Source organism: Uranotaenia lowii, chromosome 3 (genome assembly GCF_029784155.1).
Source record: "Uranotaenia lowii strain MFRU-FL chromosome 3, ASM2978415v1, whole genome shotgun sequence".
NCBI classification, from domain to species: domain Eukaryota; kingdom Metazoa; phylum Arthropoda; class Insecta; order Diptera; family Culicidae; genus Uranotaenia; species Uranotaenia lowii.
The window spans coordinates 188,917,159-188,939,037 of record NC_073693.1 but is presented as its reverse complement, the minus strand read 5'-3'; the positions used below and the strand labels follow the sequence as shown (position 1 = coordinate 188,939,037).

General features: G+C 34.2%; 1 protein-coding gene across 2 annotated transcripts in view; it reads left to right on the top strand.

Annotated features, from left to right (window-relative positions):
* LOC129751079 (glycerol-3-phosphate acyltransferase 3) overlaps positions 1 to 21,879 on the top strand; it is a 54,724-nt gene continuing 32,845 nt past the window's right edge. For both annotated transcript variants that reach the window (XM_055746362.1, XM_055746361.1), the window contains exon 1: positions 1 to 499. In XM_055746362.1, coding sequence (XP_055602337.1) covers positions 347 to 499 — 153 coding nt within the window. In that variant the 5' untranslated portion in view covers positions 1 to 346. The remainder of the gene's footprint in view (positions 500 to 21,879) is intronic.

Here is a 21,879-nt window from a genome sequence, read left to right as displayed (position 1 = left end):
GCTGTCAATTTGTTGAATGTGCTTGTCGCGAGCTGACGGCGACGGATATAACGCTGGTGTTTTCTGGAATTTGTGGACTAATGGAAACGCGTAATTGAATTTTTTGTGCGTTGAAAAATCTTAATACGAGTGGTAGTGATAATGGAGTGACGATGATTGTGCAGCTACTTTCTGTGGTTCGGAAAATTTGATTAATAGCACGGATTCAAGCATCTAGTGACGCTTGCTTGCTTGCTTGCTAGAGCACTTAACTATACACGGCAGTCTCGAGGGGAGATTCTAAGAGACGGGAAATAAATTTGGTGACCTTAATAACGACCCGCTATACGCGTGTGAATCAGGAAAAATGGTTCTACTGGCCACGATCAGCTCGGTGTTATCGATGATAACACTGGCACCGATCATTTCGATGCTTTTCTTCGTCATCTTCCTGGCCTCGATCGGGAAGTCTCTTGGAGTTCGACGGATGTACGTAAACCTGCTGGTGAAGATTTTCGAGGTAAGTGTGCCGAGTGTCGGCTTACGGGATCTATTTTTGGTATCACCTGAGTAGGGAATACACAACAAATTAAGTACGCGTGTCTCAAAGATAGAAAGGTCAGTCGGCACCGATTAAAAGTGAAAAATCAATATAATAACCTCAAATCGGCAAATAGTCCATTCCTATTTGACGAAAAATTTATTATTGAATTTTGAAAGGTTTTCAAATCATTCAAAAATGTAATCACAGAGATTGTTTCTGTTTATGTAATCAACTGAAGAATTATGCATTCGGCTTTTGAGCGTCTTTCATTTTTCCAAGAAGATTAAATTTAACTGGACCAATGCTTTTATTTATTTATTTATTTTATTTATTAATTTATTTATTGCAAACAGATACCTACATAAAATTAAGAGTTAGTACTCCAGTACGCCGTTTAACCCGTTCGAGACCGATTGCACACCGTGTGTGCAATGGAATTTTTGTGCCTTTGTCAGAACAATCATTCATTGTGAGTTTGGTTTTGCTCGGAAAAATAATCTTTTTATACCAATAGAATCCACAAATGTTAGGCAAAATGTATTGAGAAATGGTTTTGATGAAAATCAAACGCCATAAAAGTTATCTAAGAGTAAAGTACTGAGAGTTCGAATGTCGTGAAAAGGCCTCCGTCTCGAATGGGTTAAGGTTTTGTTATATATCTTAAATTTTATAATCGTGTATCAAATAATAATATAGCGGAAAAATGTACACAAATTATAAAATAAGGTACCTACAATATAATCAATAAAAAATTACAAATTACAATAAAAATACTATCATACCCTTGAAGTATTCCATTGAAATTGATGTTGTCCCGTTGCGAGCTATTCTGCGATAATATTTTGATTGGCCTTTTCGAGGCTTTTACCAAAAAAGGGATAATTTGATACAGAATTCATTTATTGCAAAGATAGTAAAGAGATGAATCAGTATAGAAAAGATGTTTGATATTATCTGAAAAATTACGTTCATTTTTGTGGAATAAAGTTTAACAATTAAACTTAGGTCCGTTCGAGTTATGCTTCAAAGTGTAGCACACTGTTGGCTAGCGAAAAAATGAGATATCTCGTATTTGGTCCGCAATGTGTTAAGATAAGAAGGATCGACTAGTAATCTTAACTCCAAATCGATAATTTTGGCACTTACATCCCTCTGATTTTGTATTCCAAATACCCCTAAAACTTTTACAAACTGTTTGTTACAGCTGTTAGATTAACGCATTCCGAAATTTACTTTTGAGGCCGAATCTGTTCTGGATCTCCACTAACTTTAATGTACAATGTCATTGAAGATGCAGTGATTCTAATGTTAACTTTTCATTTAATTTTCTATTTGTATAAGAAGGTATCAAAATGTTTTACTGCAAATAATTCTGTTATTTTTACCTTAAAGCTTTGAACTGGTACGCCAATAGGAGGATCTTTTCATAAGATGGTCTTAAGGAAACAAAAAAATGTCACGTTTAATAATAAAAAAAACATAAAATAACATATCCACTCTCAGTAGCACATCAATCGAGTATCTATAAATGTTTTTCATCCCATCCATTTCTTTAACACTGCATTATCTGCCGGTCAAAATGCTAAAAAGTCAACAAAAAAAGCATTTAAGTTACAATACATTTAACATTCACAAAAAAATAAACTTCAACTGAAACTTATCATTAAAAATTTCAAATTCACATTTATTTTAATCTAGAAAAAAAAACTAACAACTTCACAGCGGATGAAAGATTCTAATGATGACTAGGAGAAAAAATGGATAATGACATTGATGACTCATCAATTATGAGTGTGTTTATTATTTTTAGCAATTTCGCTTCTTTCATTATTCGAGTACTTTCTATGAAAGTTGAAAAAATTTCATAAGACTCATATGAAAAATAATTTCGCACATCTTGAAGCGTTCTATAGGACGTATCTTTCAATATCATAAGAAAAAATGACCTGAGTGTTGTACTCATTTCAATTAAATTTAATTTTATAATGAAAATTTTACGACAGGTAAGACTTTACAGCAAGCTAAGCAAAGAGTTTATTTAAAAAAAACACTTTGTTTTGTGAATAACTTTTTAGTGCATCTATGGAATTATTGAAGTATTGAAATTTTCAGCGAAGCTAACTTGTAATGTTATATTCACATGTGCAAAATTTTGTGATGTTCTTTCAAGTGGTTTTTGAGATAGTGTCCAATGAAGAAGTTTTTTGACTTTATTTTTTTGGGCAACACGTGCGCCATCTTTAATACATACTATGAATCACCCTTTGTTTCAAATAAAGGGTTTTTTTTGATTATGTTTTCTGTTTCCTGAAGTCAAAATGTTTGATTTGGCCGAAATCATAGCCAATTTAGCCGATTGTCTTCCTTCGGCACAAAAACAACATATTTGACTTTTCATCACTCCATCAAAGTTTTTTCGTATTGGCACGATTCCAGATTCAACTAAAACAGAGTATAAACTTTTTGAACTATTTAAGTGTTTTGCAGGGAAAACAGTCGCATTTAGAGGCAGTTTTCTTTTTAGGTATATTTATCCTTTAATCGTGTCAGTCGTTATGCAACACTGAGTGATTTGCGGTTTCCTCATGTACTAGACTCAACTACAACTGCCTTAGCCAAGGTGACACACGACATACTCAGTAATCTCGACAATGATCATTGCACAATATTGGTTCTTGTTGACTTCTCGCTAGCATTCAACTGCGTCAATCATCGATCGCTAGCAAGGAAGTTGATATCCGAATTTTGTTTCTCGTCACCCGCATGTAATCTCATATCGTCTTTTCTCACGAACCGATGTCAGGTCGTGCGCTGTTCTAATGCGACATCAGCTGAACTACCACTCACAGATGGTACACCTCAAGGCTCATGCCTGAGTGCCTTGCTCTTCAGCTTATATGTAAATAGTCTCCCTACCATCCTAAAATGCAGCTATCAACTCTATGCAGATGACTTACAAATTTACATAAATGGTCCTATATCTGAAGTCGATCAACTTGTCCGAACCATCAACGAAGACCTGGCGAGAATTGAGCTGTGGAGCAAGAATAATTATCTCTCACCCAACCCCAGTAAGACCCAGGCGATTGCCTTCTCCAAACGAGATAGTATCAGTCCTAACATTGACATTATCTTCTGTAATCAAACCATCCCTCTGATGAAAAAAGTGAAGAACTTAGGACTTACAATGGATCACAACTTGTATTGGACCGACCACGTGAATAGTATTTCATCAAAAGTCTTCCTCACTCTCAGAACTTTCCGTAAATTCCAATCCGTTCTCACTGTTCCAATTCGTTTGAAACTGGTCCAATCTATTATTGTCCCCATCTTCTCATACTGCGATACAGTTTACTTCCCAGGTCTCTCAGCAGCCTGTAAAGACCAGCTGCTAAGGTGCTACAAGTCTGCGGCAAGATTTGTCTTCAATCTGAAACGAAGGGAGACTACAGAGACCACCAGAAGACTTAGGCTGCGATCTCCTTGAGAACTATCGGAGGCGTATATGTTGCTTCATGCGCCTGGGTTACGACCAAAAGCTACCTGCATATCTCCTTTCTCACCTCCAGCGAGGGAGGAACGAGCGATCCAAATGCTTCATCATCCCCCAACATACCACAGCCTCTAGGAAGAGTATACTGGTGTATGGCCCCTCCTGTTGGAACAACTTGCCTTTGGCGACAAGACAAACCAGCTCGCTAACAACCTTCAAGACCGCGTTGAACAGAGCTGCATAACGCAAATATTATATTCGTTATCAAAACATTTATTAATATTCCACGCGTTTTGTGACACAAGTGATTTCCTTAACCTGAACTAATAGTTAATTGTAACCGACAGGCTGCGTTAAAGTTAATAAATTACAAAATTACAATTACAATTACTAGACATCAAATTTGTTCAATTCTTTCTTCCTGTTTATCTCGGGAAAATACAGGCGAAACTTGCCAAGGAAAAGTTTCTGGCTGGAAATCTGTCAGGTGACCGTTAAAAAGTTTGTTTGGCTGCCCATTGCAAAATTCCATCCAAATATTTTGCGAGCGATTTGACCACCGTATTTTGTCCACCGGAGCTTCTCTACCTTGTTAAAATGAAGTTCGGATTGAGTTACCTCTCATTTTCAGCTTTCAGCTGGTTCATCTCAAGCTATTTTTTTTCTTGTTTAATTCTGAGAACGTTACCAACGTTACCAACGGCATTCGTGTCAAAAATCTCAAGCTAAATGAATTTAACATTGAATACTGAAAATGATTTTTTAAATCGAAAATCTGAATTGGGACCTCGAATTTGAGTACTGAATTTGAAATCTGAACCTGAATTTCAAATCTGGATCAGAATTTTATTTACTTTAGATACTCAAATTAAATTTTGAATATAAATTTGGATTCTTAACCCTCATCCGTCCCTGAAATTTTTACCCGTTACAGTCCTTGGAGTGTCAATTTAACACTCCTGACTGAAACCAATAGATCTCTCTTGATTTTTAACGAATTTTTGGTTTTGGTAACCTCGTAAAGTAATTCAAAGTAAAGTAATTCCAGATTGCCTTAAAGTAGCGAAAGTAACTCCAATATTCAAATCGGGTGATTCAGAAGATGTCAACAACTATCGACCAATTTCTACGCTCAGTGTCTTCAGCAAAGTGTTCGAAAAATTACTAGTAAACAGAATCATGAGTTTTCTTAATTGTAATAATATTTTATACAAAATGCAATACGGTTTCAGAGCAGGCTCAAGTACTCTTATAGCTATTTCTGAACTAGTTGACTCAATTATAACAGAGGTTGATTCTAAAAATATTGTCGGAGCTTTATTTTTGGACCTGAAAAAAGCGTTCGACACACTGAATCATGAAATATTATTAGAAAAATTAAACAGATACGGAATAAGGGGAAAAGCAAATGACATAATTCGAAGTTACTTGAACAACAGGAAACAATTTGTTGTGGTTGAAGGAATAGCAAGCGAATTCAGAAATATCAATATAGGGGTTCCACAGGGCAGTAACATAGGTCCTTTACTTTTTCTTATCTACATTAACGACATTTGTAATCTTCCTCTTATTGGTACAGCACGGCTTTTTGCGGATGATACTGCTTTATTTTACACAGGAAAGTCTCCAAATACAATAATCGAAAACCTGGAACATGATTTGAGATTGCTATCTACATTTTTCAATAGCAATCTACTCTCTTTAAACTACGAAAAAACTAAATACATGTTATTCCATTCATCCAGGAAAGTAATATCACAACACAGGGATCCACATATGAATCAGTTTGCCATACAAGAGGTGAAAACCTTCAAATACCTAGGTATTCATTTAGATAGTACTCTTTCCTGGAGTTGTCATATACAACATTTAGAAAAAAGAATTTCTCCCCTCTGTGGTGTACTGTGGAGATTGAAGAACTTTGTGCCACAACATGTTCTTTTAAAATTCTATTATGCTTTCATTCACTCTTTATTTCATTATCTTATAACAGTCTGGGGACGAGCATCTCTTTCACACTTACATAAACTTCAAACTTTGCAAAATAGATGCTTGAAAAATCTTTACAATCTTCCTTTGCTGCATCCAACTAGGCTTATTTATGCATCCAGAGTCCATAATATCTTACCCCTATCAGATCTTTGTGATCTCCAAACTATATTGTATGTCTTTGATAACCTGCATTCGTCAACTTCTATTCAAAACCTACGTTTCACAACGGGAATACGAACACATAATACTCGTCACTTAAATCATCTTCAACGCTGTCGATCCTCAACCTCCCTAGGACAAAAAAGAATATCGTTTATGGGACCAACAAAATATAATTCCCTACCTAATGAATTAAAAGAAATCAGTTCACGATCCATTTTCAAAGTCAAATTGCTTCAAATATTTAAAGATAAATTAAGTCCGTAAAACAAGCCGAACAAAGCTAGCCTTTATTATTTTTGTAATTTTGTAGCGTTAGTTATTGTAAAATTATAGTTATAACTTAATCTTTTAATTTTAATCTCTTAATTTTAGTATTACTTTTTATATAAATATTTAAAATTTTCTTAAAAATGAATCTCTTTAAAGGAAACCTCTTTCCATTGAGATTCAAAGTATAAATTAGTTTAACTTATATCGCCACATATCCTCGCATTAAACTTTAAACTTTGAGTTCTCAGCACGAGTAATGTTTTGCTCGCGTCGCGTATTAGATTGTTAGTTGTTGTTTCTGCTGCCAGACGTGCTGAGAACAGTAGCGTTTCAGTAATTCAGGAACACAATATTCAGTTTTCCGTTATTCAAAATCTAAGAAAAATAATCCGAAAAAACATGCTTCGGAAAAAAGACTGTAAACCAGCTACGGAACTCTCAAAAACAATTTCAGAAGTTAGAAGCTATACGTCGGACATAAGTATATACAGTGTCGGACAAGAGAATAGGACCACAGCTCAATCCAAAACAGAAAGTGACAAAACTTTGAGAAAAAAAAATTCCATTTAAGTGCATCAAACCATTTACAAATTGTAAACTCCATTCTTCGAAGAAATTAAAATCATCCGTAGTTAAAACAATTGTCCTTTATTTTAAAATGCGTTTTAAGCATACTTACTGACTAAAATAACGCGACATAAAATAGCTCCGCTTTAGAATTCATGGTAAAAAAATTAAAAAAAAAAAAGGAAATTCATACCGTGATCGATTTGCAGGGTTACTACTTGGTGGTATAACCCTTATTACGCATCACTTATCGCATCCGGTTCGGCATCGACTCCACCAGCTTTTGGCACGTTCTCACCGGGATAGCGTATCACACCGCCTGGATTCTCTCCCACAACTGTTTTTTGATTTTTCGGTGTACACCTTACGTTTAACTATTTCCCATAGGTTCTCTATGGGATTGAGATCAGGGGACTGTGCTGGCCACTCCATAACGTCTACCTTATTATCCTGGACCCACTTTTTAACCGTTTTAGCGGGTTGTTTGGGTTCGTTGTCCTGCTGGAACTGCCACTTTAGGGGCATCTCCCACTCGGCGTGTGGCAGCATTACTTCCCGAAATATCTGGGCGTAGAGATGCTGGTCCATAATCCGGTCGATCCAGTACAACGGACCCACCCCGTACCAAGAAAAGCACCCCCACACCATGATGCTACCTCCTCCATGTTTGAATGTTTTATTTGTATACTGGGGCATAGTTATACGCACAGCCGAGTGGGCGATGGACCCAACTCTTTCCGTCCGAGCCGATGAGGTTCACTTTGGTCTCATCCGACCACAGCACATTTCTCCATAGTTTCTCCTTTTCCGGACCGGCCCAATCGAAGTGGTCCTTCGCATACTTCAGCCGCGCCTTCAAGTGCTTCGGCGTCAGCATCGGTACCTTCCGGGAACTTTTTCCTCCTAGTCCTTTCTCCGCCAACCGTCGCTGAACCGTCCGGGAACTCACAGATAAGTTCAGATCGTCTCTGATCTGCTTGGACGCTTTGAAAGGGTCCTTTTGCGAGGCCCGCTTGATTGCCGAATCGTCCTTCGGCGTCGTTTTGCGGGGGCGGCCGGTCAGTTCCCGTTTGCCGGTGCTGTAAAGCGTGTTGAAAACGAAAGTTTTCGACCTTCCTAAGTAGTCGGCAATCTCGCGTTGGCTTTTGCTAGTCTTGTACAGATTCCGGATGATCGCTTGCTGGACTTCCGTGCAGTGCTGTGCCCGACCCATCGCTTTTTCGCTGAAAACAGAGTAGGAGGAAGGAAATCTTTATTTTTTGTTTGTTTTCATGATTTACATGATTCATTTCATGGGAAATACTTACCAGGACACGAAAATGGACAAACAACACCTTTTCTTCAAATCTAGAGCGCTGAAAATGCCGGAACAGCCGAACCGATGAGCTGGTCTTATTTTATGACGCGACTTTTTTCCCCCTCTGACAGCTTTCTGGTCGAGTAGAACAAACGGGTTGCTTTGATTGCAACAAACGTGCAGTATTCAAAGTTGGCATACTACAATAAGTGCTTGCCGCTAGGTGTCGCATATTATTATATTTGAATTGGCAGTTTAAAGGTGATTTGAATATTTGCATTAGAGCGGTCCTATTCTATTGTCCGACACTGTATATAGTATGTACATTAGACTGAGTCATTTTTGAATTTCTCCAACCCTGAGGTCTAAAACACATCCATGATTTTTTTGCACAATTTTTAAGTAACGTTTACATGAGCGCTGATGTGGTCTAGTGGATAGGCTGGCTCGAGTCTGGTAACCCAGGCGTACTGGGTTCGATTCCCGGTATCGGCAAAAGAACTTTTTGGTTCGAATCCCATGAGTTGCCGACAGGTAAGATGTGTTTAATTGTCTAAATAACTAAATGCACTAAATATTTCAGAGGGAATGCATCTGGGGTTAATCTTAAGAGACTATTGCAAGCGGAGTAGATTGCCAACCATTGTAGGTCTCTGAAGGTTGGATGCCTTCTCTCGACGAACCATCGGCCGTGGAAGCCTGAGAAGCAATTCGATGGCCAAGCCACACAGACATAGGCTGGACCTTGCTACCGATGGGGTAAGCTGATTTAATGTTATATTTCGACTTATTTTCCACATATTTCTATACAAACTATACCATTTTTTTTTTACATCTCTGTACAAATTCTAGAAAAACTGATATTTTCACAGTGGCTCAAAAAACCACAAAGCTATCAAAACTTCAAGATCTAGTAAACTGGTCTTTTTGCCAATTTGTTGAAATTGTGGAGCAAAACAATGAATAGATGCCAATTTTGGATTCGTTCCAAAAATTTATGAAAATCTGTCAATTTGATGTGAGAAGGCTACATGTTAAAAAAGACGTCGAAGTTTTTGTCATGATTTCATACCGGGTAACAAGTTTCGTTAGAATTTTAGGGCCTAACATTGATTTTTTTAATCTTCATGATTACCTGAATCATCCAATAGGATGAAAATCCCAGAAAAAAAAATCTTCATGATTTTACATCCTAAAAAAGAATACAATAAATATACGATTCGCTGAGTAGGCGTTGTTTGAATGAATAGTAGCAGATTTTTTTTGCTCCTGCCAAATTTAATACCGATAAAGTGTAAAATTTGTGAAATAGTGGATAGTGAAAAAGTTCAAATCAAGCATCAACTGGTTCAACCTAGTGTACAACGTCCAAACCAGGCAAAATTTCTATCTTCCTGGAATTCTGTCAGCTGTTCAATGAGGCAGAGTGTTTCTCCTGTGTAATTGAATAAATTCTAGAATCCTTTTCAAATGGTAAGATGTTTAAAATGTGTAACTTTGTTTCAAATTATATTCATATTTTCATAACTGCTTAACTCTGTTATTGGGGATTCGCGGGGGGATTGGACAGGTCATCAAACGACTAGAAAACTGATATACAATGAATTGTGGGTTCAAGCCAGTCGGAGTATCTTGGCAAATTTGGAATCTTGAGTAGGTTACTTAGACACCTTTGCAGGATTCTTTATTTGTTTCGAACAGTTGGAAGGGAGTAAGATGAGTCAAACCTGTCCCAAGCCAGTGGTAACGGACTCCTTGGTTGTGCTGCAATTATTGTTTATGAGTTAAGCATGAACAATATCTGGTGGGTTCTCATACATACATACATACATAAAAAAGAATATAATAAATACTGGGAAAATAATCATTTTTAACCGGGAAAAACGTAGGAATTTCATAATGAAAACCGCTAGCAATCCTGTCTCTGAGATCGATTCATATGAACGGTCGTAGGATCGATCCAACTCAGAAATTGAAGCTTGAGGATCGATCTCTGATAAATCGATCTTATTAATTTTGTTTAACTTTTTGTTACAAAAAGTACAAAAAACACGAAGTTTCAAAGATGCATTAACCTAGGCTTGCCAGATACTTTCAGAAAAAAGCAGGACATTTCAAGACAAAAAAGTGGGACACTGTCGAAAAAAATCGGGACATTTAAGAAACTTTAAAAAAAAGCTTGCCAAACTTATACGTATACAATCAGCAAAAGTTATACATGGAAAGTACACCAAGTTTTTTTTAACGTTGATTGCTTTGCTCAGTTTTTCTTACATGACTTACACGGTTTTTTGCCGTAAACACGGTTATTTTCCATGATTCTCGCAAATTATCACGTTATTTGAGAGAAATATTTCCCATCTAATTTAAAGAATCGAAATCGACTAAATGCCCAACAAATGGCACTGTTTGACATTGAATCGTTAATGAAAATTTGGATCTAAAAACTCGGCTCAGTGAAAAAAAAATTCCAAAATATCGAATGATTGAATCGAGAATGAACCGATCCAATAAATTTTTTTCATGCCAAGAAATCGATCCCAAAAATGCAAATCTGTGAAGAAAAGATCGATCTTCCGTAGATCGATCCAAGAGCGACCCGTCTTAGTAATCACAATCGATAGATAGTTATCAGCATTTTTCACAACTTTATTATACCATCCACTTCGATATTGCACAGCCGATTCCATTATTATACTTACAAACGTATTGCAAGTCAAGCGGAAGGTCAAGAACATCAATGTTTGTAAACACACCGCCAACCCGTGACGGGACGTGTCCTACTGGTTAGGGCTACTATAAGTCATTCCTTTTATACTGATTAAAAAAACTATATGATAGACTTGTTTCCTGTGTTACTTGAATGAACAAAAAAAAAAGCTTTGAAATTTTTTTTCAATTCTTTGACACATTTCCCGCTGGAGATTAGAGGTGTTTTTTTTTTTTAATTTTTAGACAGCTATTCTACCTTAATACTAGTTAGATCTGGAATCTTACTTCATTCGTTTTTATCAGATAATGCTTAGATTTTGGTGAAATGGAATTCCCGCCTTGTAAAAGCTTCGTTTGTTCCTAGCTCTGATTAGTTGAGTCTTATCAAAATTACTCGTTTCCCTCAGCAAATGCTGCGTGTGCGTATCATTCTATTTTCAATTTTTTTTTTTGGTTTTTTTTTTGTTTCGATTATAGTCATTTTAACATCTTTATGTCATTCGCGACTTATATCTACGATGCAGTTGGCGGACAGTCATTGAAAAACTTATCCGGCACAACTGTGATCGATGCTTATTTTTGGGCTCGAACTCACGGACATCGGCTCAGGAAGCAACTGACTTGCCAATTCAATCCAATAAATAGATTCAAAATTATTTAATAACAGAAAAAATAGACAAACTAATGAGTGGTTGCAAAACAGGTATAAAAAAGTTAATGAATAACTTATCGTGAAAAAAAACGAATAATAACTTATTAGGTATGTAGATACAGTTTCGTAACCCTATTCATTTCATAATATGCTGTTCCTTATTGAAGAGTAAATTTGCTGCACCACCACTGCCACTTCCAGTATGAATTTGTTGCAAACATCATCTGTATTCGAACCTCGCAACACCCAGTATGTTATGATTGATCTCCTTCCTTATCACGTAGAGCACGTGTACTTGAAAATTGCATTTCTAACAGTTGATTGCTACCTTGCCTTGGTACTTAGTATAAGCAATTGAACTCTGCTCGTAGACATGATACAGTTATTCTGCTTCTGCCGAGTACAGAACGTGATCATGTAGTGCAAAGGAAATGAGCTGAAGTTCAAACATATACACAGGGCTGGTAGCGAGTCACTTTTTAGTGACTTGGTCACTTTTTTTGGGTCAGTCACTAAAAAGTCACTTTTTTCATCATTTGGTCACTAAAGTCACTATTTTCCGAAAAATGGTCACTTTTATCACCAAAAGTCACTTTTTTCACCGATAATAAACCAATGAAAGAGTAATTTGAATTGCGCGTGTTAATATTGACGGTAGTAACGGTAAATTACTTGATCAGACAGTCAGAAATTTTTTTCGCCTCCGGCGGAATTTTGGCATGAATCTCCCTTGGCTTGAGACATTTCGATCTACGACATTATTTGACGTTCGTGAATTGAAATTAACTTTGATTGTAGATTCTAGTTTTTAGTTCAATCAACCTTTTGTATTGGAACTCAAAACTTGATATACAAAAACCCTATCTTGTCTTTAGTTAGAATGGGTTTTTATTAAGAAGTGTAACTAAGATTGAGATTGAAACGAGCCATTTTTTTTATGAAAAAAAATCTCTTATGTCATAACAAATGTTATGATGATATGAAATATTCTTTAAAAAACAATTTCAGACTCAATTTTATTTCGTGTTTTTTGTTCTTCTAAATACTTTAAAAAAAGGGTTGTAAAAATTTACACAAGGCCACAAAAATTACATTTTTTTAGGTGCAATGAATTTAAACGGTAATTTCAACTAATTTGGGTTCCCCGAATCTAAATATGTATGCAATATTTCTATCAGCTTTTATATTTATAATTATTTATTTCGTCTTTGGTTTAATTACCGTACAGACTAATGACTTAAAAACTAGGAAATTCTTCTTAAGCCTAGTTTAAAACGACGTTTGCACATATTAAAATTAAACAAATTAAACACTTAATTAAAAAGTTCACAACACTTGTCAATAGGGTGGTTTTGGCCATAGGCAGTACGGTGGTGAGGAATTGAAAGAAACTGACGTTGTCGAAGTGTTCTCGTTGGTACATAAATGTTAACACGTTGTAGAATGTACGCACAGTCAATACGGTTGGTCAATGTGTCGAATATAAAACCTTCCTGCAGTTCGACGCGCTGCTTTTCGAGTGAGGTTAGACATATCAGAGCACACCTTTCCTCGTACGGTGGGTTTGTTATCGAAATGACTTTGAAAATAATTTAAAATCTTTAGAGAAGTTTCTGCACTTTCTTTTTACAAAAACTCAAATCAAAAACATATTATTTAGAAATAAAAGTTTTATATGAATTAATGAGCTTTAAATAGAATCAAGTTTTTTTACACTTTCTGCTGTGATGTCAAAAATACTTGTAATGACATTTTTCCATAATCAGTTATCTATCAATTTTACTAGTAATAAACTCTTTATCACCAAAACTAAATGTATTCGGCCGAATTTGACGAAATTTCTAGTTGAGGACACTATTTACCAAATCAATAATTAAAAAAATAAGCACCAAAATGGTTATGGTGAAACATGTTTATTGAAAAAACTCTTCCTGAAATGTTTTTAAAAACTGATATTTTTTATTTTCATATTGTTTTTTCAATTTTCAAATAAATTTACCGAATTTTATGGTACGTTTTTTTTTCAATTTTCTAATCAACTTGCCGGATTTTTTTCAATCAAACTTTTTAAATTTTTAAGACATATTTTTAACAATTGTTTCCTTGTTTTTAAATTCTGAATTTTCGTGTTCTTCAACCATAAGCCTTTAACTCCAAATTTTTAATAATAAAACATAATTTCAACCTTCTGTTCTTTCAGGACCCAATATTTTAATCAAAAGAAACAAAATACTCAGAGCTTGTAATTAAAAGCTTAAAAGCCTGCGATTGAAAATTTAAACACTTCTTATTAATATTTTTTATATGAAATCATGTTTTTTGGATCGATCATGATTTTTAAAATTATCTAAAAAGTTTGAAAAATTGTTCTAAGTAGCAACTTTAAAAATAAATTTTAATACGCAGTGTTAACTAACTTTGTATTTGATTTGTGCTTTGAATATTAATAACAAAAGTTTTGAAATCATTATTTTTTATTTTTTATCAGTTTTTATCATTCACATAATTACTCATTTTCTAACATTTCTTTGTCAGTGTAGTTGAACATGGAGGATTTTACTTTATTAAAGGTTTTATGTCTGGCTTCTATAACTGACACTTTTAAAATAATTATAAATATATTCTTCTTTTTATAAAATTAAATTAAAACATCAAACATTGAATAAATTCTGTTCAAAATTCATTTCTTATTCAGTAATCGGTAATTTACATTTTAAATCGTAATTAAATATTTTTTGTTCAAATTAAAAAATTACAGCGGAATTTCTCACTAAACTTCCAGTTAAAAATGAGGAAAAGAATTCCAAATTTAGATGAATAAAAATTAACAATTATTATGATTTTCCTAACATCTATTCATGCTAAGTTTTGTACAAGATTTGACATTTATTTTAGAATTCAGATATTTTTTAATTTTAAATTTGCTAAGAAATTCTTTTGAAACTAATTTATTTCTTACTTTCTTGACTTAAGAAAATTTGAAACATTCATTGTAATAAGTTTCCAAAATTTTGTTTATCAGTCTTTTTTTTAGTTTTTGTGTTGAACATGAGTGACAAATGGTGTAAGAAAACCCTTTCCTTTTCAATTGTTTATTTCTGGTATTGTTATTAATTTTATCTAACTTTGAATTTTGAAACCCCCCCCCCGGAAGGGTCCATCGCACGGGCCTGACTGGTCACATTTTTTGTACTTCAAAGTTATTTTTTCGTTCTACATAGTCACTATTTGGTCACTTTTTTCGGTCCTCAAAGTCACTATTTGGTCACTTTTTTTCAAATTTTGGTCACTAAAGTCCCTACTATTTCATTGTCAAACCGCTACCAGCCCTGTATACATGCATGAACTTAGTAACAACTCAGTCACATAATCGAAATGGAAAGTTGGCAGTTTGAGTTGTTATTCTTAATGACCCCAATTTGTACTTTCGTTAGCAATCTTTCAAAAGAAATTAAAAAAAAATGATATATGTAATTGAAAAACACAACAAAACTCGAGTCATGAATGAAAATTAAAAAAAAAACCTATTTCATATTCGCATTCAAATATATTTTTCAACCAAAACAAAGTTCCCAAATTGATAGAACTGCGATAAGGCTACGGTGAAAATGGGAACAGTATCAGTTAATAGCTTTTGATTAGCATAACAACAGAAAACGGTCGATTTATTGCCGTGCATTTGCTGAGCCCAGCAGTTTATCTTATCAAACGCTTGGTCTGATAGATATGGCATTCGGTAACCTAACCTGGACTGGCACACTTGACGCGTTAAGGCGAAAAAGTCCCGCTAAACTACAGGCACAGGCAGGTACATTGATTAGTGGGTGTATGATCAAACGTCATAACAAGCGAATAATGAACTGCTTACCAGATAACGGGGGTTTGTTTTTCTGCCGTTATCGAAAAACCATATAACAAGATTTTTATTATAGTTCACCGAAAAGCTCTTGCCGAAATGTGTCATTTCAGCACCAGTGCTACAGATTATATGTATGCATTCGATGAAAAAACAAGACTGCTCCAAACATGTTTTGATTAATTGCTGTCTTTATCGTCTAACTGGTTATCTTCCAGAATATAATTGAAAAAGAAAATTGCACCCTGGAATTCTGAAGTTTCGGCATTCAAAGACATTAAAACCCTTCATAATTGGAATCCTTTTTTAATTTTTTTAGCAAAATGTTGCAATTATTGGCATACATTTAATAACAAATTAAAAAGATTTTCAACAAAAACTTCCAATTTTGTGAAATAACCTCTATCTAATAATTTACAAAAAAAAAAGGAAATTCAAATACTGCCTTGATAATCCGCCTCCCAGAATTTTGCTAAAAAAATTTTAACCTCCTCGAGTGACACTTATTTTAAACTTGTTTAATCAATAAACTGTGAACGTTATGTAAGATTGTCATGTTAGTTAGTTGTATCTTTTGAAGAAACAACAAGTTCATTGTGAGTGTTATTCATTAGACGATTCCCATGTGCTAGCAGGGATGTTTTGGCAAGAGAGCAAATACTAATCAATTTGATTAAACTTGTTCAATTGCGGGTACTGGTGGTGGTGTAAGCTTTGTTGAAACTCTAGCAATCCATTTCACAATGACAGATTTCCTCATTCGAAGGTATCTATAATTATTTTTCGTTCATTTTTTGACAATGATTTTTTTTGTTCGAAAGACTTATGAAAAAGTGTTCCATCACCAGATGTGGTCTGAGTCGATGTCGGCTCCTCGACAGGATCTCGACGTCAATGATGTCCGAGAAGTACCGACTGTCTATCAAAACGTGGTCGATCTGTGATTGCGTTTGGTACGGTGATCTCCAGGTGTACTTGTATACTTGAGAATCAAAACAAAAATCGAAAGGCTTTAAAATTAGCATTCCAGATTTTTTCCTACGCGTATCCAATCCAGGCATATCCTATCAAGTTTTTCTCTCGAACCTGGCAAAACCGGGCATTTGATTTTAAACTTTCTTATCCAAAAACCAGGAAATATCCCGGAAAATCTGAGCCAAATTTAAAATAAAAACGTCCGTTCGCACTGCAAACTTTCCTCTTGTGGGGCGAAAGCATGGCCTACTATTGTGTGGTGGTAGCTACAATGCTATCTGCATGTAGTTGACCCGTGAGGAACAAAAAGATGAAGTGTGATGAAAAGTTTTTCAAACTTAAGTTGCCCTTCCGCTCATTTTCAACATCTTTCACCTTATTCTAACCTTCTGTCTGTCTACACGGATAAAAATATATAGATTTATCAGCGATATCAAGCCAACCATCTGATTATACGTTGCCACAAATGGATAAATGGCTGATTTAGCGATCGCATCAGCTTCGAGAATCCAACAGGAATTTTAAGTCAATCCTTCGTATGGCTGTTTTAACTGTAATACTGCTCCCCATGAACGTTGGAAATTGTAGATTCAAATGTTAATTAAAATTAATTTAAGCATTTAACTGCATTTTTTGCTCTTTATTTTTTTTAAAGACGTGTTTTTTATTGAATCATATATTACATCAGTGGCATATTTTTTTATTCAAGCCAATGCAATAAACTTAATTGAAGCTGCTGCTCCGCCGTTTCCAGAAGGATGATTTTCGAGGCTTGCTCGGAAAACGCCACCATGGCCCCGAAACAAAATTTTTAAAAAACCATCGTTAAGAACAAAATTGCTTTTTTTACCGAGAGAACATTATAAATATTCAAAAAATATCGAATGGCCTACGTGACAAAATTGATTTTAAGACATTTTGGGGGATTTTGTTCCTTAGCCTCAACCTACCGGGATCAAAGTATGCGCGCTGCAACTGATATGTCCATTTTCGCTTTCTGATGTGTGTTCGCCAAAAAATAACTTCCACCATCTTCTGTTTTTGTGACATTCTAAAACTAAATTTTAGAATCTTTAAGTTGACCTGAATAAAATAGCTAAATTCGCCATATGTTAGCCATATTAGCGATGAGCAGATGAGAAATCCTCGATAGCCAAAACAACTTTACAGCAACGCTGATTTGTTCGTAGATATCGATGTTGATCAAGTAAAACGGTACGTTGAATTGAAAATCATTGGCATGGAAGAGGCAACCATACGAATTTTTATAACAACAAGTTCTTAAATATTCTTTTTAAAGAATATAAAACTTCCGATACCGAAAAACCGATAAAATAATTTCATAAAATAAATTCGCTTTTGAAATCCCAACCCAGCAGAGGTGTTTTAAAATTTCAAGAATTAAAAATCAAAACTGTAATCAAGATTCTTCGGGAAATTTGCTTAGAATTCCTTTCAATTATGTAAATTTCAAATTTTGCTAAACATTCCAATGGAATGATCTTATACGGAGCTAAAAAATAACAAAACAGTTTATGCACCGTTTGTAAGTAACAACCAGAGCTTCGAGGAAAAATTTAAATTGTTAAAAGCTTCTAAAAAATATGCGCAGAACATATATATTTATCAGTATCATAAACGGGGTAGGCTTGATAGCGGCACGTTATCCAAACAAACGGGAAAATTGTGCCTAGCCTTTTTTTTACAGATTTCATAATATACCTGAGAAACCTGAAAACCATAAAAGGATTAGAAAATAAATAAATATTTAGGGCACAAAGCCGATCCACGTAGGAATTTTGAAGCATTGAAGCTTATAACCACATTGAGTGAAAAATGACAGATTGTTATTTTAGTTTAAATTCTTAGAATTAGATACACTTATAACAGGATAGGCGAGAGTACTTAAAAGCTTTCTAGCAAACGAAATACAGGCATACCGTCAAACGGTTCAACATGCAAAAGCAGGGTTAGATGCAACATTTGTATACCACAACACTCATTCAATTTTTATTTCAATATACTGTAATATATTTATCGTTGAATGATAACAAATTGACGATGACATAGTTTTTACATCCTGAAAGAGTTTTTAAAAGTTTCTGATTCTCATAAAAAAATTAAAAAATCGAGCAATTATTGTACAAATTTTTGCATTTTTCGATGCCGTAAAAAAACTTTACCCAGTATGACGGATTGGCTTAATGATATCCCCTACAAACTTTATATTGCTTTCATTACCCTATACCAACACTGTTGAAGTAAAAATATTTTTCGGACAATCACCATTTTTTTTTTTTTGAATAAATATTTTTATAATTCACTTACCAGTCTGGGGCAAAAGGCAACAAAATGAAAATCACAACTAAACCTCATAAATCTCGTTTCTATATGCTGGGATGTGATTATTTTGCATTATGTGTTTGTTAACATTCAAATTTCATCCATTCTAAGATTTATTTTCATGATTTAAGCTAATAAAATATTTGTAGTTTTTTTTACCCTCAAATGTATGCAGCAAATTTACACTTTTTCCCTAAAAACATTGTTGATAGAAAAATTTAAAATTTAATTCGAATAAAACAATAAAAAATTACTGCAATTGATGCTTCATGCGTTATGATATCTTAAATGTATCAAAAACTATAAATTTTCAAACGTTTTTATTTGATTTTTCATTAATAACAGAGTTTGTTGCAACTTACCCCTTTTTCTTAGTAGGGTTAAAATCGCATGTTTTTGAAAATTTAAAAATAACTGGTAAAATCAATAATTTTTCAGACTACGTCAATTTGGTGTCCCATCAACCTTAAAACTTTTGATGTAAAAGGGGAATGATTATCTGTAGGCATTAAGATTTTAGAAGCCATTGAAGTTGAAAAATGTTGCATGTTGCCCCATTTTACGGTATATGAGCTAAAATGAATCACACATTATTGATTCACAACTACAAAATTCAGGAGATTTGAGTTTACAATGATCAGAAAATGTTCTAACCAGGATGCTACAATGAGGGCGAATAAACGGTTTTATAATGGCAAAGTTGGCATTTAGTCTATCCACATAGGAATTTTTAAGCAATGAAGCTTTTTTTTATCATAATATTGGAAATAAGGACTTTTTTTAAACTTTCTTTGTTAAATTCTGACATACATTAAAAAAAATGAAGTCCGGCCAAAGAAGGACATGTACACTAGGGTGTCCCAAAATTGCATAACTTCTGGGAATCTGGGGGCTCACCCTCCAAATGATAGATTAGGCTGTGGAGAACAAACTTTTGTATGGGGCCGACTAAAAAAAATCATGTTTAGAGGTTCCGCAAGCGCAATCTTTGAAAAAAGACCACTTTCAAAATATTTGATTTTAAATTCATTCTAGGTTGAAAATTTTTCACAAAATTTATATATTTTAATTTTTTTTTTTATTTTGTTTGGATTGAATACTACACGTTGAAAATGAAAAATGAACTAAATTTGTATCAAAATGGAAAATAAGCAAGCTATTTTCAAGAAAAAAATTTTTTTGGACCAAAAATTGTGTATTAAACTGACCAAAATGTGTACCAAGCGTAAAATATTTTTGTCAACAATACCATCAAAAGATGCGGATTTTTGTGCACTTTGCTTTGCTGGACAAAGCATGTTGTTTGTATCATCGTGTGAAGAGCTATTCTCGGTTTAATCCGTAATAAAAATCACAATTTAGGATATTTTTTTATTTAATTTATCAAATTTGTCTTAATATATACCTACTTTAAAATCAAAATACTTGCAATAAAAGACTTTGGCGATTTAAGGGAATCATCAGTGGGCCATATGCCAAATTTGAGCGGAATCGGACAACAGGAAGGGGTTGCACTGAACCTCAAGTCTAAAAGAGCTTCTGAGGCATAGTGTTCTAAAGAAGCATAAAAACTGGTTTTTCATCATACATTTTTTTCTTTACCAATCGATTGCTTGATTATGTAGATTTTATTAAAATTTCAATTAAAGCTAACATTTTACCTTAAGACTGCAACTCGATTGGGCTTAAAACAAAAAAGTTATGGCTGATGTATAGGGCAAATTGTCGTTTAAGGGGATTTTTTTTTATTATCTGACAATTTGCGCCAGGGGTCTTCAGATTTTCCCCAAAATTGAAAATTTGGTTCATTTTTGCGACTTAAAAACACATGTATTTTTTCAGATTTCTAACATTTTTATTTTTTGAGTTAGCATCGGTTAGATTTTTTTGTAAATAAAAAATAACCATTTTTCAAAGCTACATAACTCTGTTGTTTCTCAACAGAAATTATAAAATAGCACATCAAAATGCATTGAAATTTTATCAGCTTTCCAAATAGAATAGTTTAAAAAAATTAAATAATGACCTTCAACATGAAAAGTTGTAAATAAACTTTAAATGGCGTCTAAAAGTACCGTCTGCACCACCGAATATTTTGCAAAAAATACCATTGTGTAGCTCGATTCATGATGCAACTTTCATCTGAAGACACCAAAGTGGGCCATTAACACCTTGAAGAGTTATGAAAGAAATAATGACAATAAATATCTTTTTTTTGCATCGAAAACAAACAATGGTCGAACAACTGCACTCACATATGGAGATAGCAAGCACTTCTAACAACATGGAAACAAAAGAACTTATCAAAGCAGGTAAAAACACTATTTTTTTCGTGCTTTGTAGACTGCCCCTACTCGCATAACAGTCCCATATGAATTTTCGTCATTTTAGGTCAACATAAGGCTTCAACATAAAAGACTAAAAAAGAGGTTTTGTTCTAGAAATTTCGAAAAAAATATCAATTCGTGGCTGTCCTATATGAAATATACCTGAATAACAGTCCCATATGTGAAATACCACGGATTTGGTTACTTTTCAATGTTTCTTTGGCGAAATAGTCTTTGGTTTATTGCTGTGAATCATTTAAACATTTTTTAACTCACTTGATGTCGAATGATGCACACTAGTTTTCGAAAGCAGGTCTGACTTTCTTAGGAATGACTTCCTGAGCGAAAAACTACCGGATGCAATCAAAAATCGTAAAAAGATTCAACTTACAATGTGGAATTCATGATATTTTTTTACAAAAGTATGTTTCTTTTTCGAACAATTGCATTTAGAAGTTCAAAAATGATCAAATTTAAGTCTTAGAAAGTAGCTTGGTGAAAAAAATATATTCTGTATGGGACTGTTATGCTAGTAGATTCGAAAAAGGTTTCAAATATGGTCGATTAACAGTCCCATAATGAATAAAAATAGTGCTCTCGACCTTACCAATAACCCAATTGCGAAAATTTCAGGCCTTACGATTTATTATGACAACCTAGAAACGATTTTCGTTCATGCTGAAAGAGGTGGTCACAATTTAAAAATATAT